This window comes from Microtus pennsylvanicus, chromosome 14 (genome assembly GCF_037038515.1).
Source record: "Microtus pennsylvanicus isolate mMicPen1 chromosome 14, mMicPen1.hap1, whole genome shotgun sequence".
NCBI classification, from domain to species: domain Eukaryota; kingdom Metazoa; phylum Chordata; class Mammalia; order Rodentia; family Cricetidae; genus Microtus; species Microtus pennsylvanicus.
The window spans coordinates 44,536,502-44,555,418 of record NC_134592.1 but is presented as its reverse complement, the minus strand read 5'-3'; the positions used below and the strand labels follow the sequence as shown (position 1 = coordinate 44,555,418).

The window sequence follows — 18,917 nt, the reverse complement described above, 5'->3', positions numbered from 1 at the left end:
GCAGAGAACAAGGAAGGGACTGGGAGCTAGCTATAACTTTCAAAGGCATGTCCCTGCAATCTGCTTCCTGAAGACCCCACCTCCTGAAGTTTCTATGACACCAAAATAGCGTCACCTGCTGGTAACCTAAGCTTTAACACATCAGCCTATCAGCCTATGGAAGACAATAAACATTCAAATCATTATTCCATTCTTAGTCATGGCAATCCTTGCAGGTGGGATCTGATACAATTTTCATTTCAGAGATGAGAAACGCAAAGAAACCCAAGTTCAGCCACCATATATTCTTCACCCTCCATAGTGCTTCCCGGATTGCATTAGACCCAGTCAGCAAAGCCGGCCTTCTTATTCCGTTAGCTGTCTGATATACTTGTGGCCTCCGTGTGGTTTTATTATACAACCTTCTTCATGGAGCTCTAGTCCTTTGCTTCTAACTCTGACTTACACACTTGCCTAAAAAGACTTAACCCGAGATTAATTTTTGCATCTGCCATGTCCATTCTCTTCCCTGTTTCTCATATTTTCTTGCATGTTAACCTGAATCCCTGAAGGATATCTCACACTCTCCTTACTATGTACTGTGTAAATATGCTGGCTGTGATTGGTACTAAGTAAGAAACTGATGTCTACGATGCTCTATAACTTTAGGTGAGGCACCTGTGACCTGTCAAACTAGAGCACGGGCCCTCATCAGCCTCCGCCCCAACACACATGAAGCCCTCCTAAGCCAATTCTAGTGAGTTGTCCTGTCAACTCTTAGGGAAGTCTGCAGCGAGATAAACACCAAATGAGATCACGTCCAATGACAAAGTTCACTCACAAAACCCTGTTTCTGATCCCAGTCTCAGTATTAAAAGAGCCAGTTGTCAGAGGCACCTGGGCTTGAAACAGCCATACCCCATCATCTATGCAAGCGTTCTCTATAAGGAGACAAACGGAGTATGTCTGGGCATATATAAAAGGGCTTGATTGTGTGATCAACAAGACATCTCCCTCACTGCACGAACTTCTCAGCAGCTGATCCACCTGGGGGGGGGGCAATACCTGCCAAATAGTCTTTTCTCCTGCACCTGAACTTGAATTAACAAGAACTTCGCTTAGCCTGCAAGAGCCTCAGTAGTTACAATATGGATGGGCTCTGAATAGGAGCCATCTAAATTCCTTATATACCTGGGAGGGAACGAAAGAGCAGTGGGCTGCAAAGGAATGCAGGGAATAGAGCGCCCCACTGACCAATGTGATTTGAGCTCTGAAGAAAATCGTGAGCTATAAGCTAACACTAAAGGAAACTGGGTTCAAATCCAATGTCTGTAGATTTTATGTCAATCTTTTCAGGTATGCTAGTCCAATAATTTCTTCAAAGAAAGCCTCTGGTGTTCACATTCACAATAACCAAGGTATGGAAACCAGCTAAGTGTCCATTAGTGGATGAATAGACAAGGAAAAAGTGATGTAATCAGAAAGTCAAGTATATAAAACATAGAGGTTATAAGGTAAGGGGAGTTAGGACATGTAGGTCAAATGATAAAATACAGTAGATGGACGGAATAATTGAGTCTCGGGATCAGGTCTACGGCATGAGAACCACAGCAAAGAAACTGTGTTCTAGGTCCTTTGATTAAAGGAGAATTTGCTGTTCTTGTTGCAAAAGGTAGCAACTTTTTTCTGAGATGACAGTACATCAACCTGATCCACTTCACTGAGCTACCATAGGTGTCTCAGAACATTACGTTGTGAGCCTTAAACACACAAGGTAAGGTCTATCTGAAAAGCAGAATGAAATTTCCAATGACTATTTTACGATAGAAGCTTTAGTACTTGCTGAGTTTTATAAAACTTAATAACTAACAATCCCAAGCTATGATTAAATGAAGCTGAGGTTGGTGGTGCATGCCTACAATACAAGCATATTTGAGGCTGGGGCAAGAGGATTATGTGCGTTTGAGGTCAGCCTGGACTATAGAGAGAGATCATGGCTCAAAATAAAGAGACTTTTATAAATAAATTGATAACTTTGTTGTAATAAAATGTATTATTTAATGGAATGAAATTATAATTGGATTCTGGACACACTCAGGAAAGAATAATTAATTGGCCAGTCTTTGTCAGCCTTCAATTTAGATAATAATGTTCTAGTGGCTAATTCAATCATCTCCCATTTGCAGATGAAATTTATAAATTATTTTTTTATGTCCAGTGCTCAGTGCATACAGGTTCTACTCGGTGTCTGTTCTAAAAAGGATCTCGTGGTGATGTCTGTACTCTCAGCTACGCAGGAGGCTGAGGCAGGAAGAATGGAGTTAGTGGACAGTAGGAGCGACTTAGCCAGGCTCTGTCTCCAAATAAAAGAAAAAAGCTCGGTGGTTAGATTGCTTGCTTACAACTCAGGAGCTCCTGGGTTTAATCCCTAGGACCACCACCACCATCAATAGAAACTATCATATTTCTTATCAGTAGTGGCTACACGCCAATAGGTTCTGTGTTGCATTTGATTAAATCACTTATGACACCATTGAAACTCAGATGAGTGTGAGCACATTTTAAATGACCCTGGTGTGTATGCTGTAATCTTATTTTATCATTACATGTTGTTGGCCAAGTCCATTACAATGATATATTGTTGGGATCAGTGCCAGCCCTAAGGCACACACAAGGTATGATTTGGGGAGCTGCCATCACTTGAACCTTCAGTGGGAACGAAGCCAGGGCTGAGAAAGCCAGTGGCTAGGGCAGGGCAGAGGAGATACAAGCCACATGGGGCAGCTAGCGAGACTCCCCAGAAGCTCCTGGGTAAAGGATCAGAAGCTGGCTGAGCCTACTGGACACCCTCCAATGAGAGCAAGCCTCTGAGAGGACTAAGCAGTTAGGCTGGGGCTTGGGGTACAGCTCAGAAGCACAGCGCTTGCCTAGCATGCAGCAGCTCTGCTTTAGTCCCAGCACTGGGAAACAACAGCCGCAGAGAACATGAAGGGAGGTGCCTGCAGACAGGCTGTCAGAAACCAGGGGGCTCACAGAGGCCCACAGGGGAGTGCGGAGGGATGGTGGTCGCAGGCTGATCCTTTCACCAAGGTTCTAACTTACTGAAAGTTGTGTGTTTATAGATATAGAGGACATTGTGATGAAGAAGAGACACCAATTTAATAGCACAAACAATCCCCCCTTAAAGAACAACAATGACAAAACAAAATTAATAAACTTTAGTGGTTATAGACATAGACTATAGAAAACCAACACTCAAAAAGACAAAAAAAAACAACAAAACAAAACATAAAACAAATTGTGGGTATCTGGGATCATGGAAGAGTCTTCCAAAAGGAAAAATCCTATTTTAGTTGAGCTTCATTGAATAAACAGGTGCGCACACACACATGCACCCACACACTCGGGATAAGGAGGAAGGCCATCATGCTCAGGGAAGCGTCATCTGCTGTGCTGAGATGTTCCCACACTTTGTAATTGGCAGAGCCTGCTGGACAGAGATCACCCTAGCTCTACCTTGGAACCAGCCCTTTAAGGTTGAAAAAGTAGAAAAAGAAGGGGACAAAAGCAAGAGCATCTGAAAGGGTTTCCAACGACATCTCTAGTCATTGGGGAAATGCAAATCAGAACCACAAAGAGACACCACTTCATACCCTCTAGGATGTCTGTAATCAAAGTCCGACAATAACACGCGTTGTCAAGGATGGAGAAAATGGAATGGCATACACTGCTCATGGGAAAGCAAGAAGGTACGGTGTCTTGGAAAACAAGTTGGCAGTCTCCGAGTGTCAAACATCAAACTCCAAAGCTCACCTGGACTTGCCCCATCAACACATGCTCTTCTATCATTTAGGATATTAGAGGCATGATGAGCTAGGATTCAAGGACAAGACCCAAATATGCCTGTTCTACCACACTCAAGATAATTGAGAACACATCCACACAAAAGCCTGGGCATAGAGATGTAAGCAGCATTACGTATAATCTCTGCGATGTGGGAGCAAACGTACTCACCACGTGTGCATACAAAAGCAAGCATGATATATCTAACACTGTAAATTAGTGACCCATTGCAAGACAGGACAAAGCACCGATGTGTGCTGCAGAGGAGGAGCCTTGAAACCACGGTGAGTGGGAGAATCCGGACACAAAAGGGAGTACATCCTATGACTACATTTGCCAAATTCACAGAAACAGGACATGCTCTAGAAGTTTCCAGGTGCTGGGCTCCGAGAGGAGTGCTGAGGCTAGAAATGGGGATGGGAATCCTTTCTGGGTGATGAAGATGTGGGATCCCACCGTGGCACTGGCTGCACATCTTTGTGAATGGATAGACTGAAAGGTACGGAATTAAACTGTAGAAGAGCTATGACGAGCTGCTTATATAGAGAGGACCTGCTGTCTCCATAGGAGAGTTAGCATCCTTACAGGGCTGAGGATGGGCGTGAATAGAGCAGAGCTGGAGGCCTGCGCATCACTGGCCATTGCTGTAGTGAATGCACAGAGCCAGCAGTCTGACGCGGTCACCTGTTAGCTCTGACTTTGGGCTTCTCGGCTCCTTGGACTCATTTGCGCATTTGGGATGAGGGTGGCAATGGTATCTGCCTCATTATGTGGAGAGAAGTCCACCCGTGACTTTGGGGAATGGCCTTGTTCCAGCACCTAGAGCACCGTGTGCTTATGCAAGCCTTGTCTGGGATTTTCTCTTAACCTCATTTCCTCATCTGATGATTCTAGAACATGATGCTTTTCTCTACCCCATGAGTCAGTGTTTAGCTTTCCAAAGCTGCTGTTCTGAAGAGTGTGCAGGTTTGAAGTGCTTAATCTGGCATCTTGAGCTTTGAAATCAATATTCTTCACTTCGATACCAACAGATCTGGGTTCTTTTTTGAAAACCTCTTGAGGGGTTACCAGGTTCTTGTACCCCCAAACTGAGGCAGCAACACACGGCATGCAGATAGTACCAAGCGAGAACTTACTAAGGATGAACACACTTTCAGGGGAGGAAGCCGACATAACAACGGCCTTCAGTGACTCAGACAGGAGTGTGGGACACAGGGGAGCTTTTATGGCACAAAGCACAACCTCAGCTGAGAATGAGCTTTGCTACACATGCCCTGTTACATGTAGGTCTACATACAACTCCATGGCTCACATGGCTCAGCCTCTGAACTCTCCACGTAGAAGTGTGCATTTTAGTATGAAAACAACCATAAGCCAGCACCCCAATTAGTTTTAGTTGGCATACAGCTGGGTGAGGATAGGGGGCCCAACCCTCCTTTTTGCCAACTTGCTCTTTTCAGATGCTAATTTTATAAGGCCCTCTGGACCTCATTCCGCCTGCCCCGTTCTCTTCTCTCAATAGGACTCTTCTGTAGACTTGCATCCTTCAGATCTTATTCAGAATAAAAAGAGGCAATCCATGGTTGCCGGTGGGAAAGAGCGGAGGAGTTCTGCTCTGGGCATGCTAAGTGTGAGGCAGCCACACCCATCCAAGTGATGGACAGCATCCAGTAGGCTGCAGATGCTAGCTAGAGTTGATGCAGATGCTGGATTAATAACGAAACATGGGCTCAACTATAAAAACTTTGGCGTCTTGATATTTTGAAAAACATTTAGATAAAAATAGTAATCCTAGTTACTGGAGGATGGCAAGCTCAAGGCCAAGCTATGCAACTTAGTGATACTCAGTCTCAAAATAAAAAAAAGAGAGAGAGAGAGAAGGAAGGAAGGAAGGAAGGAAGGAAGGAAGGAAGAAAGAAAGAAAGAAAGAAAGGCTAAAGACAGAGTTCAAGAGCAGAGTAATTGCCAAGCATGTAAGGGGCCATACCATTCCCAGAAGCAGCTTTCAAAGAGTCCATGTTCTATGCTAAGTACACATGTCACATGCAGGTGCATTTGGGCTCTACCAAGAATGGTCAAATACAGCACCCTTGAAAAGTAAACTTGTTAGAGCTAGCCTGAAAATTCCACATTCATACAAACTTCAACATTCTATTTCTCTTGCTTCTCAAAGTGGAAAATAATAAATAAATATTATATTTAGCACCACTGCATGGTTTATCTCGACCAATGGTGGACTGACTTCCATCGTGATAGAAGATGGGCAGATAGCATAGGCACCTTGTAAACATCATACTTTTCCCCCATTGATCACACGCTGAAAGCTCTTTATCATATTTCCTTGCTAAATCTTGGCTGGATGATTGATGGCCAATAAAATCAGTAAGAGCTGCTTGTTGGAAGCCCCATGGATTAATCTCTGCCATAGAAGATTTATTAGATTGGATGTAAGTCTGATTTGATATTTGACTTTATGTGATGAATGCTTTGGGGATAGCATTTCACAGGTGTGAGAGGGAGGATGGTCGAGCATAAGCAACGTGGCTTTCTTTATAGGCTCATGAGTCATGCAGTCCTGGCAATGGCGTAAATATCAGTGAGCAGCAGATGATGTGGGTGTGTAGTTCAGTCAGCTGGTGGTCATTTGCTCTGATGAGAAGAAACTACAGACCATCAAGAGAGGGCGATTACGATAAAGTACATTCTAGAGTCTCGTCAGCTTTGCGCTTGAGCTTGCTCTCTCTCTCTTTCTCTCTCTCTCATATCTATCTATCTATCTACCTATCTATCTATCTATCATCTATCTATATCTATCTATCATCTATTTATCTATCTATCAATCATCTATCTCTATATCTATACACACACACACATACACACACACATACATGTATTTGACGGTCCTGGGTCTGAAGTCACTGAGCCTGATCTAGGTTACCTGTTTTAGGTAACCACCTTCTACCAGCTGCTTTGTTCAGAGGACAGATGATATCTTAGAATAATATAGGGGCAGCTCAAAATGCTTCTCTCGGATGTTTCCTAGAGCATGGGACCCAGTGATAAGTACACATTGTCAGCTGTTCCTCAGCATACAGCTTCAAGCAAAGTAAGGACAAAGAAGAGGAACAAATATTTCAATAAAGCCAGACTGCGGCCATCAGGGTAGAAAGTCAGCTTCCCATGAATGCATCAGCAGCAGAAGAGAATTAAACATCTACAAAGCTCACAAAAGATGGCTGAGCCCACACCAAAGAGCAACGTTCAGCAAAACTTTCCGAAGCAAAGTCCTTATAGAACAGCGTCTCCTTTGGTCAGAGCTGCTAGCGGAAACATCCCACCCTTGATTTTATGCAAGAGTCCTCATCCATTTGTGCTGCGGTACAAAACACCACAGACAGGGTAATAATGAACAGAAATGTATTTGGCTCCCTGGTTTAGGAGCTCCAGAGACTGCATCTGTTGAGGGCCATCTGCTGTACCATGACACAGCATCTCCCAAGTGAGAGAAAGTGGGAGTGGGACCAAACCCATCCTCTCATCAGGAGCCCACCTTCTCGGTAAGTAGTCCAGCCAGATGCCATCAACCCATTCCCAAAGGCACAGTTCGCTGACCTAACTACACTCTCCAGGTCCCACCTCTCCACAGCTCTGCTCTGGGGAATACACTTCTACAGGCCCCCTTCAGACCACAGCAGCAAGGCTTATGAGTCACATTTTTTTTTTTGGCAGAGTTTCAATCTGTTTCTAAACCATGTCTGTTCATGAATGGGACTACCCATGGTTCCTTCAGCTATAGGTTGCCACTTCATGTGGCACTGGATGTAGTGGTCACAGAGAAACTGGGACCAGTACAAGGCTGGGAACATAGGATGTTGCTGATGTGTGGCTTCCCAGCAGGTCGGTTTTCAATACAGACCATTTGTTCTCTATACTGCAGGAGTGGTCAAGCCAAGCAATGCCAGCAGATGCTACCTAAAACAGCTCACCCAGATTTGCGGCTCCCATATGTTAGGAATTGGAGTGTTTGTTGTGGTCCTACAAAGTTTTCTGCTCTTGTCGAAACATACTATTTTAATCGCCAAAATACAAAGACTTTGAAAATATTTCCTACTGACATTCATGAGTATGTAAGTATCAAATTAGTACACTTTCAGATTAGAGTGTTTCATGTTTAAAACTGACATTTGTGCTTCATTTGTGTTGAGCTGGGCGGTGGTGGCACACACCTTTAATCCCAGACTAGGGATGCAGAAGCAGGCAGATCTCTGAGTTCTGAGTTGGAGGTCAACCTGGTCTAAGAAGCAAGTTCCAGAAGAGTCAGGGCTGCATAGAGAAACCCTGTCTTTAAAAACAAAAAATAAAATAAAAAAATATTGAACGAATGGCTTGGAATAGGACAGAATTTCAGCTTCTGCCATTCTTTTGCTTACTTATGTGTTTTCAACACTGACAATTATTAAAATATTGATCAACTCTGAAAGATACTGAAGACAATTTGCAAACTCTCAGTCAAGATTTAATTTCTTATGCAAAAAAACAGCAACCCATCTCACAAATGTGCTTTTGTCCCCCAATAAATAGTATAACTATATGTATACCAAAGGATTATTCTATAATAGCTCTCTTTATAGTTTGTTATCTGCAGGCACTTATGTGACACATGTTAAGTACCTGTGTATCAAGGATGTGTAAAATTCTCCTGGGCGAAAGGAGATCCCAGGAAAGAATGTTTAAGAAGCTCCATTCAGTTCCACAGGCAAAAGTGCAAGAAGAAATTGACAGTAAACACAGACCAGATTCCCGAGTATGGTTTTAAACATCTATTTGTGATTTCAAAAATACAGCCAAAAAAATTTTTTTTCGAGACAGGGTTTCTTTGTGGCTTTGGAGCCTGTCCTGGAATTAGCTTTTGTAGACCAGGCTGGCCTCGAACTCACAGAGAGCCAAAAACTATTTTAGATACAGAAACAAAGTACTCATGTGTCCCCATTTGTTTAAAAAGCTCTTTATTCTTTTATGCTATCTTCATGTTTTAAGCTGTGTTGTTTTGTTAAGAGGACTGTGGCTGAGCTGGCAGGTCCTTGTCTGTCACCTAGCTCTGGCAGGAAGGCAGGCTGGACCTCAGGACTTAATTTTGTCTGTTTTTCACCTCAGATAATCTTGTTTATGGGATGCTCAACAAATGTGTCTCCTTCCCCCTTGCTGTGAATTTCCTCTTGTAATGGATTTTGTCGCAAGGAAACTTAGGAGGAAAACAACTTTTAATTTCTCAGCAATTTCTGCAGATGAGAAACAAAGGACCTCGGCTACTCATTAAGAACCTGGGATTTATAAGACACAGCACTGTGCCTTACCAGTCACGCAGTCCCTGCTTATCAGAAAGTATGACGCAGTCAATGCGTGGACTCTGGAATCAGTCTAGGTTCAAATTCTGGCTCTGCCACTTACAAGTTGGTGTGATTTTATGACATTCCTGTATTCCTTTCCATAGGAAGATAAGCAGATTTTTAAAAAATAAAAATAAAAAAAAAACTTGCTACAAATGACTTCTAGTGGTGTCTTGCATACAGTCAGTACTCAGAGCATTTTAACAGAAAGCATTCAAGATGTTTAAAATTTGATAATCCCTGACATGCTAATTTATAAACATAAAATACTGAGATTTTGCTGGTAGTAATTAATCTTCCTTTCACTGATTCTTCCCTTCATTAAGCAGATCTTTATCTAACATCCACTAAGTATAAGATGTGAGTGAGACAAAGTTAAATCAGAATATGTGTGTGTGTGTGTGTGTGTGTGTGTGTGTGTATGGCATAGGGTTATTGGGTTACAGTGCAAAACACCCAAGTAAGCAGTTATTGATGGAGGATGTTCATTTTTAGAACACAGAGCAGGGGACGCTGAGGAATAGGGTGAACTGAAGACAGGGATGGGGAGATGCTTGGGATCAGACCAGAAAAGTTAAGGACACTGACATGACTCGGTTTGTTTCAAACCCTCAGGAGGGAAAGACCTGATGTAAAGGAGTCGCTGAAGTCAGGCGCTTTTGGGAGTCGGGTAGATCCATAATGCTGATGTTTGTTATGTATTCCAGACCGGAAACACAGAGGGGTTGCCCTTTTCAGCTTAGCATTAATCGGGTCAAAATGAAGACAATTCGCGGCCTATTGTTTCCTTTGTTTGTTTGTTTTTAAAGTTCTGCAGTTTAAGGCCTTGTGTACTTACAGAGACTGAAATTCCAGGTTACCCTTGCGGGGACAGGGGACGCATTGGAGAAGCTGGTGAGAAGGTGGACTGGGGTAAGGCTGTGGAGCCTGAGCACTAACTAGGAAGGCTTGGTTGGGGGACATCAAAGTCTGGTCTAAGAAGTGGGCGAAAGGTAAGCCCAGTGGGTGGGAAGATAGCTCGGAGATCAGAGGTCAGATGGGGCGGGAGGAGCGAAAGGCTAAGCAGCTGGGACAGGACTGTGACTAGTCCCAGGCCGACACACTGCACTTTCATCCAGAAGAGTGATAGATGGCAAACCCAGAACCAAACGAAAAGACCGTGCTCACGTCCCTGATGCGGCTGCAGGAGAAAGGAAGACAAGATGGCCGCCAGCAACTAGCATTGACTTGAGCAACTGGGATAGATCCTTGCTGGAAGACACCGCCCCAACCCCGCACTGATCAGGAGTGGTGGGCTTTGGGATGAATTAGGCAAGCCTGACCAGCCTCTGATTATCTTGATAAACTGCTTGTTACCATTTCATTGTAACTCTAAATTTAAGAACTGACCTCAATGTCTATATGAAAATATTAATGAAGCTGCCCCTCAGAAATGCTGTTCACATAGCTCTTATAAACTGTTGTACTAGAATGGCATAGGAACCCTAGGCTTTTAACTTTTAAAAATATTTTGTGTTTATTTTGAATTGTTTGTGCATGCATGCTTCTGTTTATGTACATACAGAGAGCCTTGGAAGCCAGAAGAGGGCATCGGGACCCCTAGAGCAGTGGTTCTCACCCTTCCTAATACAGTTCCTCGTGTTGTGGTGACCCACAACCATAAAATTATTTTGTTGCTATTTTGTAACTGTAATTTCGCTACTGTTATGTATTGTAATGTAAATATCTGATATGTGACCCCTGTGGTTGCGAATCATTGCCCTAGAACCAGGCAGTTATGAGTTACTGGGTTGGGTGCTAGAAATTGAACTCAAGCTTGGGTTCTCTGGAAGAGCAGTATGTGCCCTCTTAACCACGGAGTTATCTCTTATTTATTTATTTAGGCAGGGTTTCTCTGTATAGCTCTGACTGTCCTGGAACTCAGTCTGTAGACCAGGCTGGCCTTAGACTCACAGAGAACTGCCTAACTCTGTCTCCTGCATGCTGGAATTAAAGGCATGAGCCACCACCGCCCACCTGCCCTTTCACTTTTTAATACTGCCTTTTTAATCAAAAGCATATTCAGAACAATCTACTTTTACCTAATATAGTTTAGTGAGAAACTCAGTTAAACTTGCCCTTGGCAATTTGTGTACAGAGCCTAAAAGTAGTCAAGGAAGGTCAGCTATTTCATACAGTGCATCAGACTTCTGATGCCTAAAATCATTGTAAAGAATCATAGTATTTACAATGGTAAAGAAGACAATATGCACCTAGATCCTTATATATAAACATTACAAAATTAGGTAGTTCTTTCCTCCAACTTGTAGCATTTAAAGAGTAATAAATTTAACTTAACATTTACTTAAGAATTAACATAAGAGTTAGGGAGGGGCTCACTAGGGACGTTCTTCCTCAGGTTGGGGTTTGGATATTCTATTCTGCATAGACAGAAAAAAAAATCAATTACAATTACCCCTAACGAAGTTTTTGACGAATCATTGACATGACAATGTTTCCCAAACATTCGAGCCACTCAAAAATACTTCCAAAGTTGAATAAGCTTGAAAAATGTTGGTTTGCAACACGTAGCTAGTTTGCTATTAACACACAGACTTCCTCTCCTCTTTGGGGGATGGAGACAAGACTCTCAGTAGGTGTCCCAAGCTGTGTGCAGTGATGAACTTTGCATACATAATGTGTTTTTATACACATGCAATCTATGGTAAGATTTAGCTTGTAAATTAGATGGAGATGAATAGCAATCATAAAAGATAATAGTTATAACTATATGATGAAATGTATGTGTGTGGGGTCTCTCTCTCTCTCAAAATATACTGTTTTTATGATACTTTTGATGATGCATAATATACCTACCTGATGAGATGAACTGAGGTGGATGGTGTAGGCACTGTGACATAATGTGTGGAGACAACATAAGGGCTGCTTAAACTCAAACATTGCCATCCTACAGCAGTGCATCAGATAATGGACCAAGCTACCAACTGAGGCTCTGCAGTGGATACTCTGGAGAAAGGAGTGAACCACATCCTGAGTGGACAGACCAGAATGGGACAAGAGTTCATCATGCCACCCAGAATGGCAAGCGATTTGAGACTTAGACATTGTTACCTTTAAGAGTTTTCATGTAATACTTTTGAACTCTGGTTGACTCTGATAACCAAAACCACAGGAGGTGACACTGTGGACAGAGGATGACCACCATATGGCATTATGATGATATGACACCATACAATGGGAACTGTCAGAAGTACGTTTAGAATGGAGAGTTCCAAACTTATTTAACTATGGAAAATTACTGCAAACATAGCTTAAGAACTTCTGGCCTCGAGTATAGATCAGCAGGGCTGGGGAGACAACTCAAGAGTTAAGAGCGTTTGGTGCTCTTGCAGAGATCCATTCCCAGCAGCCACATTTGGTGGCTCATGACTACCTATAACATCAGTGCCAGGAGATCCAGCACCCTCTTCTGGCCTCCATGGGGCATTTGCATGCATGTATGCATACACACGCATGCATTCATACACACAAATCAAATAATAACATCATGGATTCTGGATTTTTATACATAACCAGAGGTTTCTTGCCTTTGAAAACAAACAAAATTTACAACTGGCAGAATTTGTTTAGTGATCCAATATGTGTAGGAGATGGCCCTGTAAAAACGTGCATCAGGGAATACACTGGGTATTTAGAGCTTTTTTAAATAAAGCTTCCTTTGGACTTCTTTGCAAACAACTTCACAATAAAACCAGCCAAAGAAGCCAGTCAATAGAAGGACCAGATAGATTGCATGGCATCTTTGCTTCACTGAACCAACACTGCCTCTGTGTTTGGATCTAAAGCATCAGAATGCGGTCTTGTAAGTATGATGTTTCAGAGACAATATCTGGAATGAAAAACAATTAGAATGCTCAATGAAGATGGCCAAGTGTGTTTTAAACCATGTATTTTTGTAACTCAATTGAGAGTGGCAGGGAAAACATCATGAACTAGCTAAAGAGAACAAAGGGACCTGGACATTGGGATGAATGAGAAATCAAAAGCTCACTGAGGTTAGCACCGCTTTGTTTGGTCCAAGCTGACCGACATAGTGAACTCTGGCATGTCATTTTGTTACACTTCCCACGAAATCTTCCGACATCATCTAAGCTGTTCCTTTACAGCTATCAGTCTCTGATAAAGTTTATTTTAAAATAATATTATTTACAACTATTGTGCTATTTCACTTTTTTTTCCACATAAAAAGGTTCTTCTCCTACCCTGGATGCCAAGGTTACAGGTTGAGCGCCTCTAATTTGTAAATCTAAAAGCTGAAAATGCCTCCAAACACAAACTTGTGTTTAGCTTGTGCAAAGTCCTGCCTAACCTCAGGTGAGCTTCCATCACCGACTGGTACTTAAAAAAAAATCTGGCCGGGCGGTGGTGGCGCACGCCTTTAATCCCAGCACTCGGGAGGCAGAGGCAGGCAGATCTCTGTGAGTTCGAGACCAGCCTGGTCTACAAGAGCTAGTTCCAGGACAGGCTCCAAAACCACAGAGAAACCCTGTCTCGAAAAAACCAAAAAAAAAAAAATCTGTATAAGATGACCCCCAAGCTCTTTAAATAAAATATATATGAAATAACTTATGGATTTAAATTTGGATCCCATCCTAAGATATCTTACTATGCACATGTAAATACTCCGAGTATTTCAGAGGAAGGCTATTCCAAGCCCACACAGTGTCGTGCACACCGCAGGGTCCTTCAGCTTATGCAGGTGGGAAATGCACATTAATTTTCCTGCTGACCATGTAATTTGTGTCTGGACATTAGTTCTGGTTATCAAACAACAGATGATGGGGGACTACCTCTTACTTTATGCAAACAGACATTAATCACTTGTAAACATTTTATACTATTTTTTTTTCAAATACTTTTGAGAACACCATTGAAGTTCTTTGCATCCTTGTGGGTGGCAGGGAGAGGCATGAGGCTTGTGTCGTCTTGAGAGTAAGTAGCCCTGCCAGTTTTGGAGCCTCCTGTCCTCTGGCTACTTCACTGTGGCTCAATTTATTCTTAAAATTTTCTGAACTTTATTGAGCAAAACTTACAAATAAATAAAAGCACAACAAACACACATACACACCCCTTTGGAAAAAATCAGACGTGATAGTGTACACCTTTCATGCCAGTGCCTGGGAGGAAGAGGCAGGAGGATCTCTGTGAGTTTGAGGCCAGCCTGGCTTACAAAGTGAGTTCCAGGACTGGTAGAACTACAGTGAAATCCTGTCTCTAAATAAATAAATAATAAAAATACAACACACCAAATTAACCCTCAAAAAGAGCCCCCAAAGTCTTCCTTACAGTTCCAATGGACACTGGAGCAGAAGCCGTGACACTCCACATTAAGCTTTGGACTGCAGTTTTGAATATATCATGCACACTTATCTACCTACCACCAAAGCCAAAAGGACTCGCGACACAATTAGAATGAGGAAAACTGAACGCAGGCAAAGGATCAGAGGTGCAAAGTCATCTTTGGCTACATGGCAAGTTAGAGGGCAGCCTGGGCTACATAGGACTCTATCTCAAAACCCCAAACGTTAATTAATTTAAAAGTAATTTTAAGGACGCTTTGAGACAAGATCAGGATGTACATGTGTAGGGTAAAAAGGAAAAGAAAATCTTTGCTTGGCAGCACACACATGGGAGAAAGCTTGTGAAACTGATCCGTGATTCACAGAATCAAGAGTTTGAGACTCCTCTTGGGAACTGCTGAAAATTACAAAGCAAGTATAACCGTAGTTTTTCCAAACATCCTCGCACCTCTTCTGTGTTGCAAGTTCTTCTGTCAGCCTGGCTTGAATAAAGAAATAGAGCAAGTGCTGATATCAGATATTTGGCTTGGACTATTATTTCTTTCTTCATGGATTTTGGCGGTCATGAATATCTAAAAAATTCATTTGGTAAAATGACAATGAATTTTAGCCAGCTGTTAAAACTACTTGAAAACTATTTGCTCTTGAGTGTATAAGCTGATGACTTGTGCCTAAGAGATATTTATTTATGGGCTTTTCTTCATCAGTAGAAATGGTTACTATCATAGAATATGAATGGAAACATTCGTAACTGAATGCCCAACTCTGGGAGTAGGAGGTTTAGTCTTTTGCTCTCCTGTGTTTTGAAGGTCATAGCAATTCTGGTCCAGGAGAATTTAAGGAGATAGTAAATGAAGAAGTAAATATTATCTTGTTAAAGAAAAACAAAGTTAAGGAATAATAATTAGTGTTCTTCTATCAGATGACAACTGAATATTAAAATCTACCATTCTTCTGCTCAACTTTTCCAGGCCTTTTGCTTGCCTGGCTATTGACTGGACAAAATGATGCTGATTCATTATTCTGGAAAAATTGCACTAAAAATCAGACAGTATGTGGTCTTCCAAACATTTTCTTATATTTCTCATGGTTTTTTTTTGTAATTTTCTTTTAAGCAGATAAAAAAATTTCAGCCATAGTGTCTACTCACAATTTCCATTAATGAACAGACTTGCCATTTCAGCTGTACATGGGGCTTGGCATGGATCTGAAGGTTCCTTTTGGTCTTCATGGATAGAGCGTGTGCTTTTCCTCATGGACAGCTAAGGCTGTGTGACATATAGCACTAAGCTCTTTGCCCAGCCAGGGTGGTTAATTTCTTGGATACTTTGTGGAAAAATTTGGCTACAGGTCAACTATGTCCAGACTACAGTTATGAGTTTGAGTACAGAATTGATACATGAAGGAAAAAATGTCTGAGAACTATAGTTTTTTTAAACTTTCAAAATTGAATGTCATTTTTAAAAAGAATAACTGGAGAGCTCGGCATGGTGGCACATGCCATAAATCCCTTGTCACTTGGGAGGCCGAGACAGGGAAAGAATTGAGAAATGACTGCTGAAAATGGTGGCATTTGTCTGTTTATTACAATCATTATTGCTGTTCTGATCTTAACTGCAGAGTAGGCACCTCCCAGAGTGAGTTTTCCAGTCCCCACAGAACGCTGGGAAACTAGGGGGACCCAGCTGAGGGCTGCAAGGCTGTCTTCACGGCCTTGTCCTTGGGCAGGCAACCCTGAGGTGTAAAGACAATTTCTCCTGACAATGCTAGGCATCTGTCGCGTTCCTCCAACTAAGTGGAAGACTTGAAAAGGAAAGCTGACTTACAGCACATCTCCGCGAGTGGTCTCCTTCCTGCTAAGCAGCGTGGGCACGATATTATAAAGAACTCTTTCCTCACAAGCTTATCTTCCGGCTTTGTGTGCGTTGGGGGAGGGGCAATCGATAAACACAAACCCAGCATAATTAATCCATGTGGCATGTTATCATGCCGGAGGGTGATAAGTACTACTGAGAAAAATAATACAGAAGCAGAGAGTGAGGAGTCAAGGAGTGGAAGAGGCCAAGAGGAAGATGTTAAGAGGAAGATGTCAGGAGGATTTTGCTAGAATGTTCTAAGGATGGTCTGAGAACCACAGGAAGTCATGGGAGTAGGGGAGTCACATGACAACATGTTAAAAGCATTCTCTTTCAGTAGCCCTGGGAGAGGCTCCATCAAAGGGGGCCTGAAAGATAACTCTGCTAACAGGTGTCTCAAAGTTTGCACAAGCAGCTACTGAAAGGAGAAAGATTTGAACCCCGGTGGAATGAGGGTTTGGGGAAAAAGATGGGTTAGGACGCGACCGCTAAAAATACTCTGGTCCTTCTGCTCCAGCCTTAGGTCCCCCTCCCCCGAGAGTAAGGGCCCGGACAGACTGTTTGCTTTGGGACCGCAGGACCTCTCCACCTGCTACAGTTGTAGGCACCGGGACCTGCTTCCCTCCCAAGAGGAGCCTCACGTCCAGCTCAGAGCCTACTCATCAGTATTCCGCCCGCGGAGTCTCTCCCCGCCTCCTCCGTGCATCCGGCTTCTGCCTTCCTCCCTGAGACATTCCCCTGAGGTCCCAGCAATCCCATCGCCCCGCCTGCCTCTTGTCCCGGGTCCTCAATCCACCCTGCACTGGCTCTCGCCCAGAGGCCTTTGCCACCCGCGCGCTTCTGCCAAGCCACGTAGGCTTTGCCCTAAGGTGGTGGCGGCCATAGTCTGCAGACTGAAGAGGGGGTGCCTTGCGCCCAGCTCACAGGCACAGTGCCTGGGGTGGGAAACCCACGCTAAGACATCCCTGCAACAGCTCCCTGGAGACATTCAACTTCCGTGCATCACATTAAATGTCCCCCGAGCCTCCTGCAATGCACCAGATCGCAAGGCAGACTCCAAAGGCACCTGCACTGCGCCCCCACTGGGATGCGCTGTGACCCAAAGAGGGACCGAGTACTGCAAACCTGGAGAACCCAGGGCGCGGGAATTCATGGGTGGGATGCATAGGACTCACCTTGTGCAATTTCCACATGGCCCCCAAAGCCTTGACTTCGTGGCTGGAGTGTTTGCCCTCCTCCAGGCACTGGTAGCACACGGGCATCTTGCACTGCACGCAGTACATGCTGTGATTCTCCAGCTCATGGTCTGTGCAGGTGGAGACCTTGCGCGGGCTCAGGCGCCGGCTTACCCGGCCTTGGGCTGGGGGCACCAAACGGTGTTTGGCTAGGGGCCCCCGCGGTGGGTGGCAGCGCAGGCGGCAAGGGTCGCAGTAGAAGACATCGCACTGTTCGCACATGACCGTGGCTTCCTTGGGCGCCTTCTCACAGAGCTGGCACTTGAGGGCCGCGGCTTTGCTCTGTTGGTAGCGGTCAATGACCCCTTCCAGGACACGGTTCTTGGGGAAGCCACGGAGTCCCCGGTCATCCAAGATGAGGCTGCGGTGGCACTGGGGACAGGTGATGCAGGAGTTGCGGGGCACAGGGGCCAAAGCCGGTGACAGGTGGGTGGGCGGTGGCGGCATAGCAGGGGGAAAAACGCGGACGCCGTTGGGTGACTTCTGGCACGGGGTAGTGGGGGCGCTGGCGAAACCTCCGTAGGAGCCATAGCCGCTGTCCGCCTCGCTGTACAGGCTCATCTTGTCCAGGTCCAGATAGTCATAGTCGGAGACCCCAGAGCCCGAGGCCCGACGGCTCTGAGGGGATTCGGACTCCGGGGTCTGCACCAGGATATTGCGGGCGCACGCCTGACATAAATTGTGAGAGCAAGGCAGGATGATGGGCTCCCGATAGAAGGAGCCGCACACAGGGCATTTTAACTCTTCTTCCATCTCTTCCATGGGGACCTGGCTGGAAGCGAGGCAGCAGCGGCTGCAGCAGAAGGGGCCTGACCGGGCGAAGCGGCCGATGGGCCTACGGTGTCCAGCACCTTGGCCAGCGGCGGCGGTGGTGGCGCTTTCCCGCGTCGCCTCGGCGCCGACTCCCCGCGACGCGCTCGCTCTGCGAGCCGCTGAGCCTCCGCGCTGCGCGCCAGCCCGGGCCCGCCCCCTCCGCGGCTAGCCCCGCCCTGCCAGGGAGCCGAGGCTCAGCGGAGGGCGCCCGTGAGAGCGCCGTTCTCATTGGCCTCCCGCCCTGTCTGTCTCCTATCCACTGCAGGCCACAGGGGGCTCAGTGGAGTCTGAGCTGGAGCCCCGGCTTCGCCTGCTGGCTGCTGTGGGATCTCGGGAGGGGGTTGGCGAGCGAGCCGAGAGGGAGGAGTGGGGCTGGGTGATTCATTCCTCGCCCCGTTTCCTTCCGAGCTCGGGTGCCGTCACCCCGGAGCAGGGGGCGTGAGA

General features: G+C 44.7%; 1 protein-coding gene across 16 annotated transcripts in view; it reads right to left on the bottom strand.

Moving 5' to 3' along the window:
* The window catches only part of Trim9 (tripartite motif containing 9), a 108,322-nt gene extending 89,703 nt beyond the window's left edge, over positions 1-18,619 (bottom strand). For 14 of the 16 annotated variants that reach the window (XM_075948242.1, XM_075948240.1, XM_075948239.1 and 11 more), the window contains exon 1: positions 17,601-18,578. In XM_075948242.1, coding sequence (XP_075804357.1) covers positions 17,601-18,422 — 822 coding nt within the window. In that variant the 5' untranslated portion in view covers positions 18,423-18,578. Of the gene's footprint in view, positions 1-17,600 lie in introns of all 16 variants that reach the window. The other 2 variants (XM_075948254.1, XM_075948244.1) reach the window with 2 other exon arrangements.
* Between the last annotated feature and the right edge of the window lie 298 nt (positions 18,620-18,917).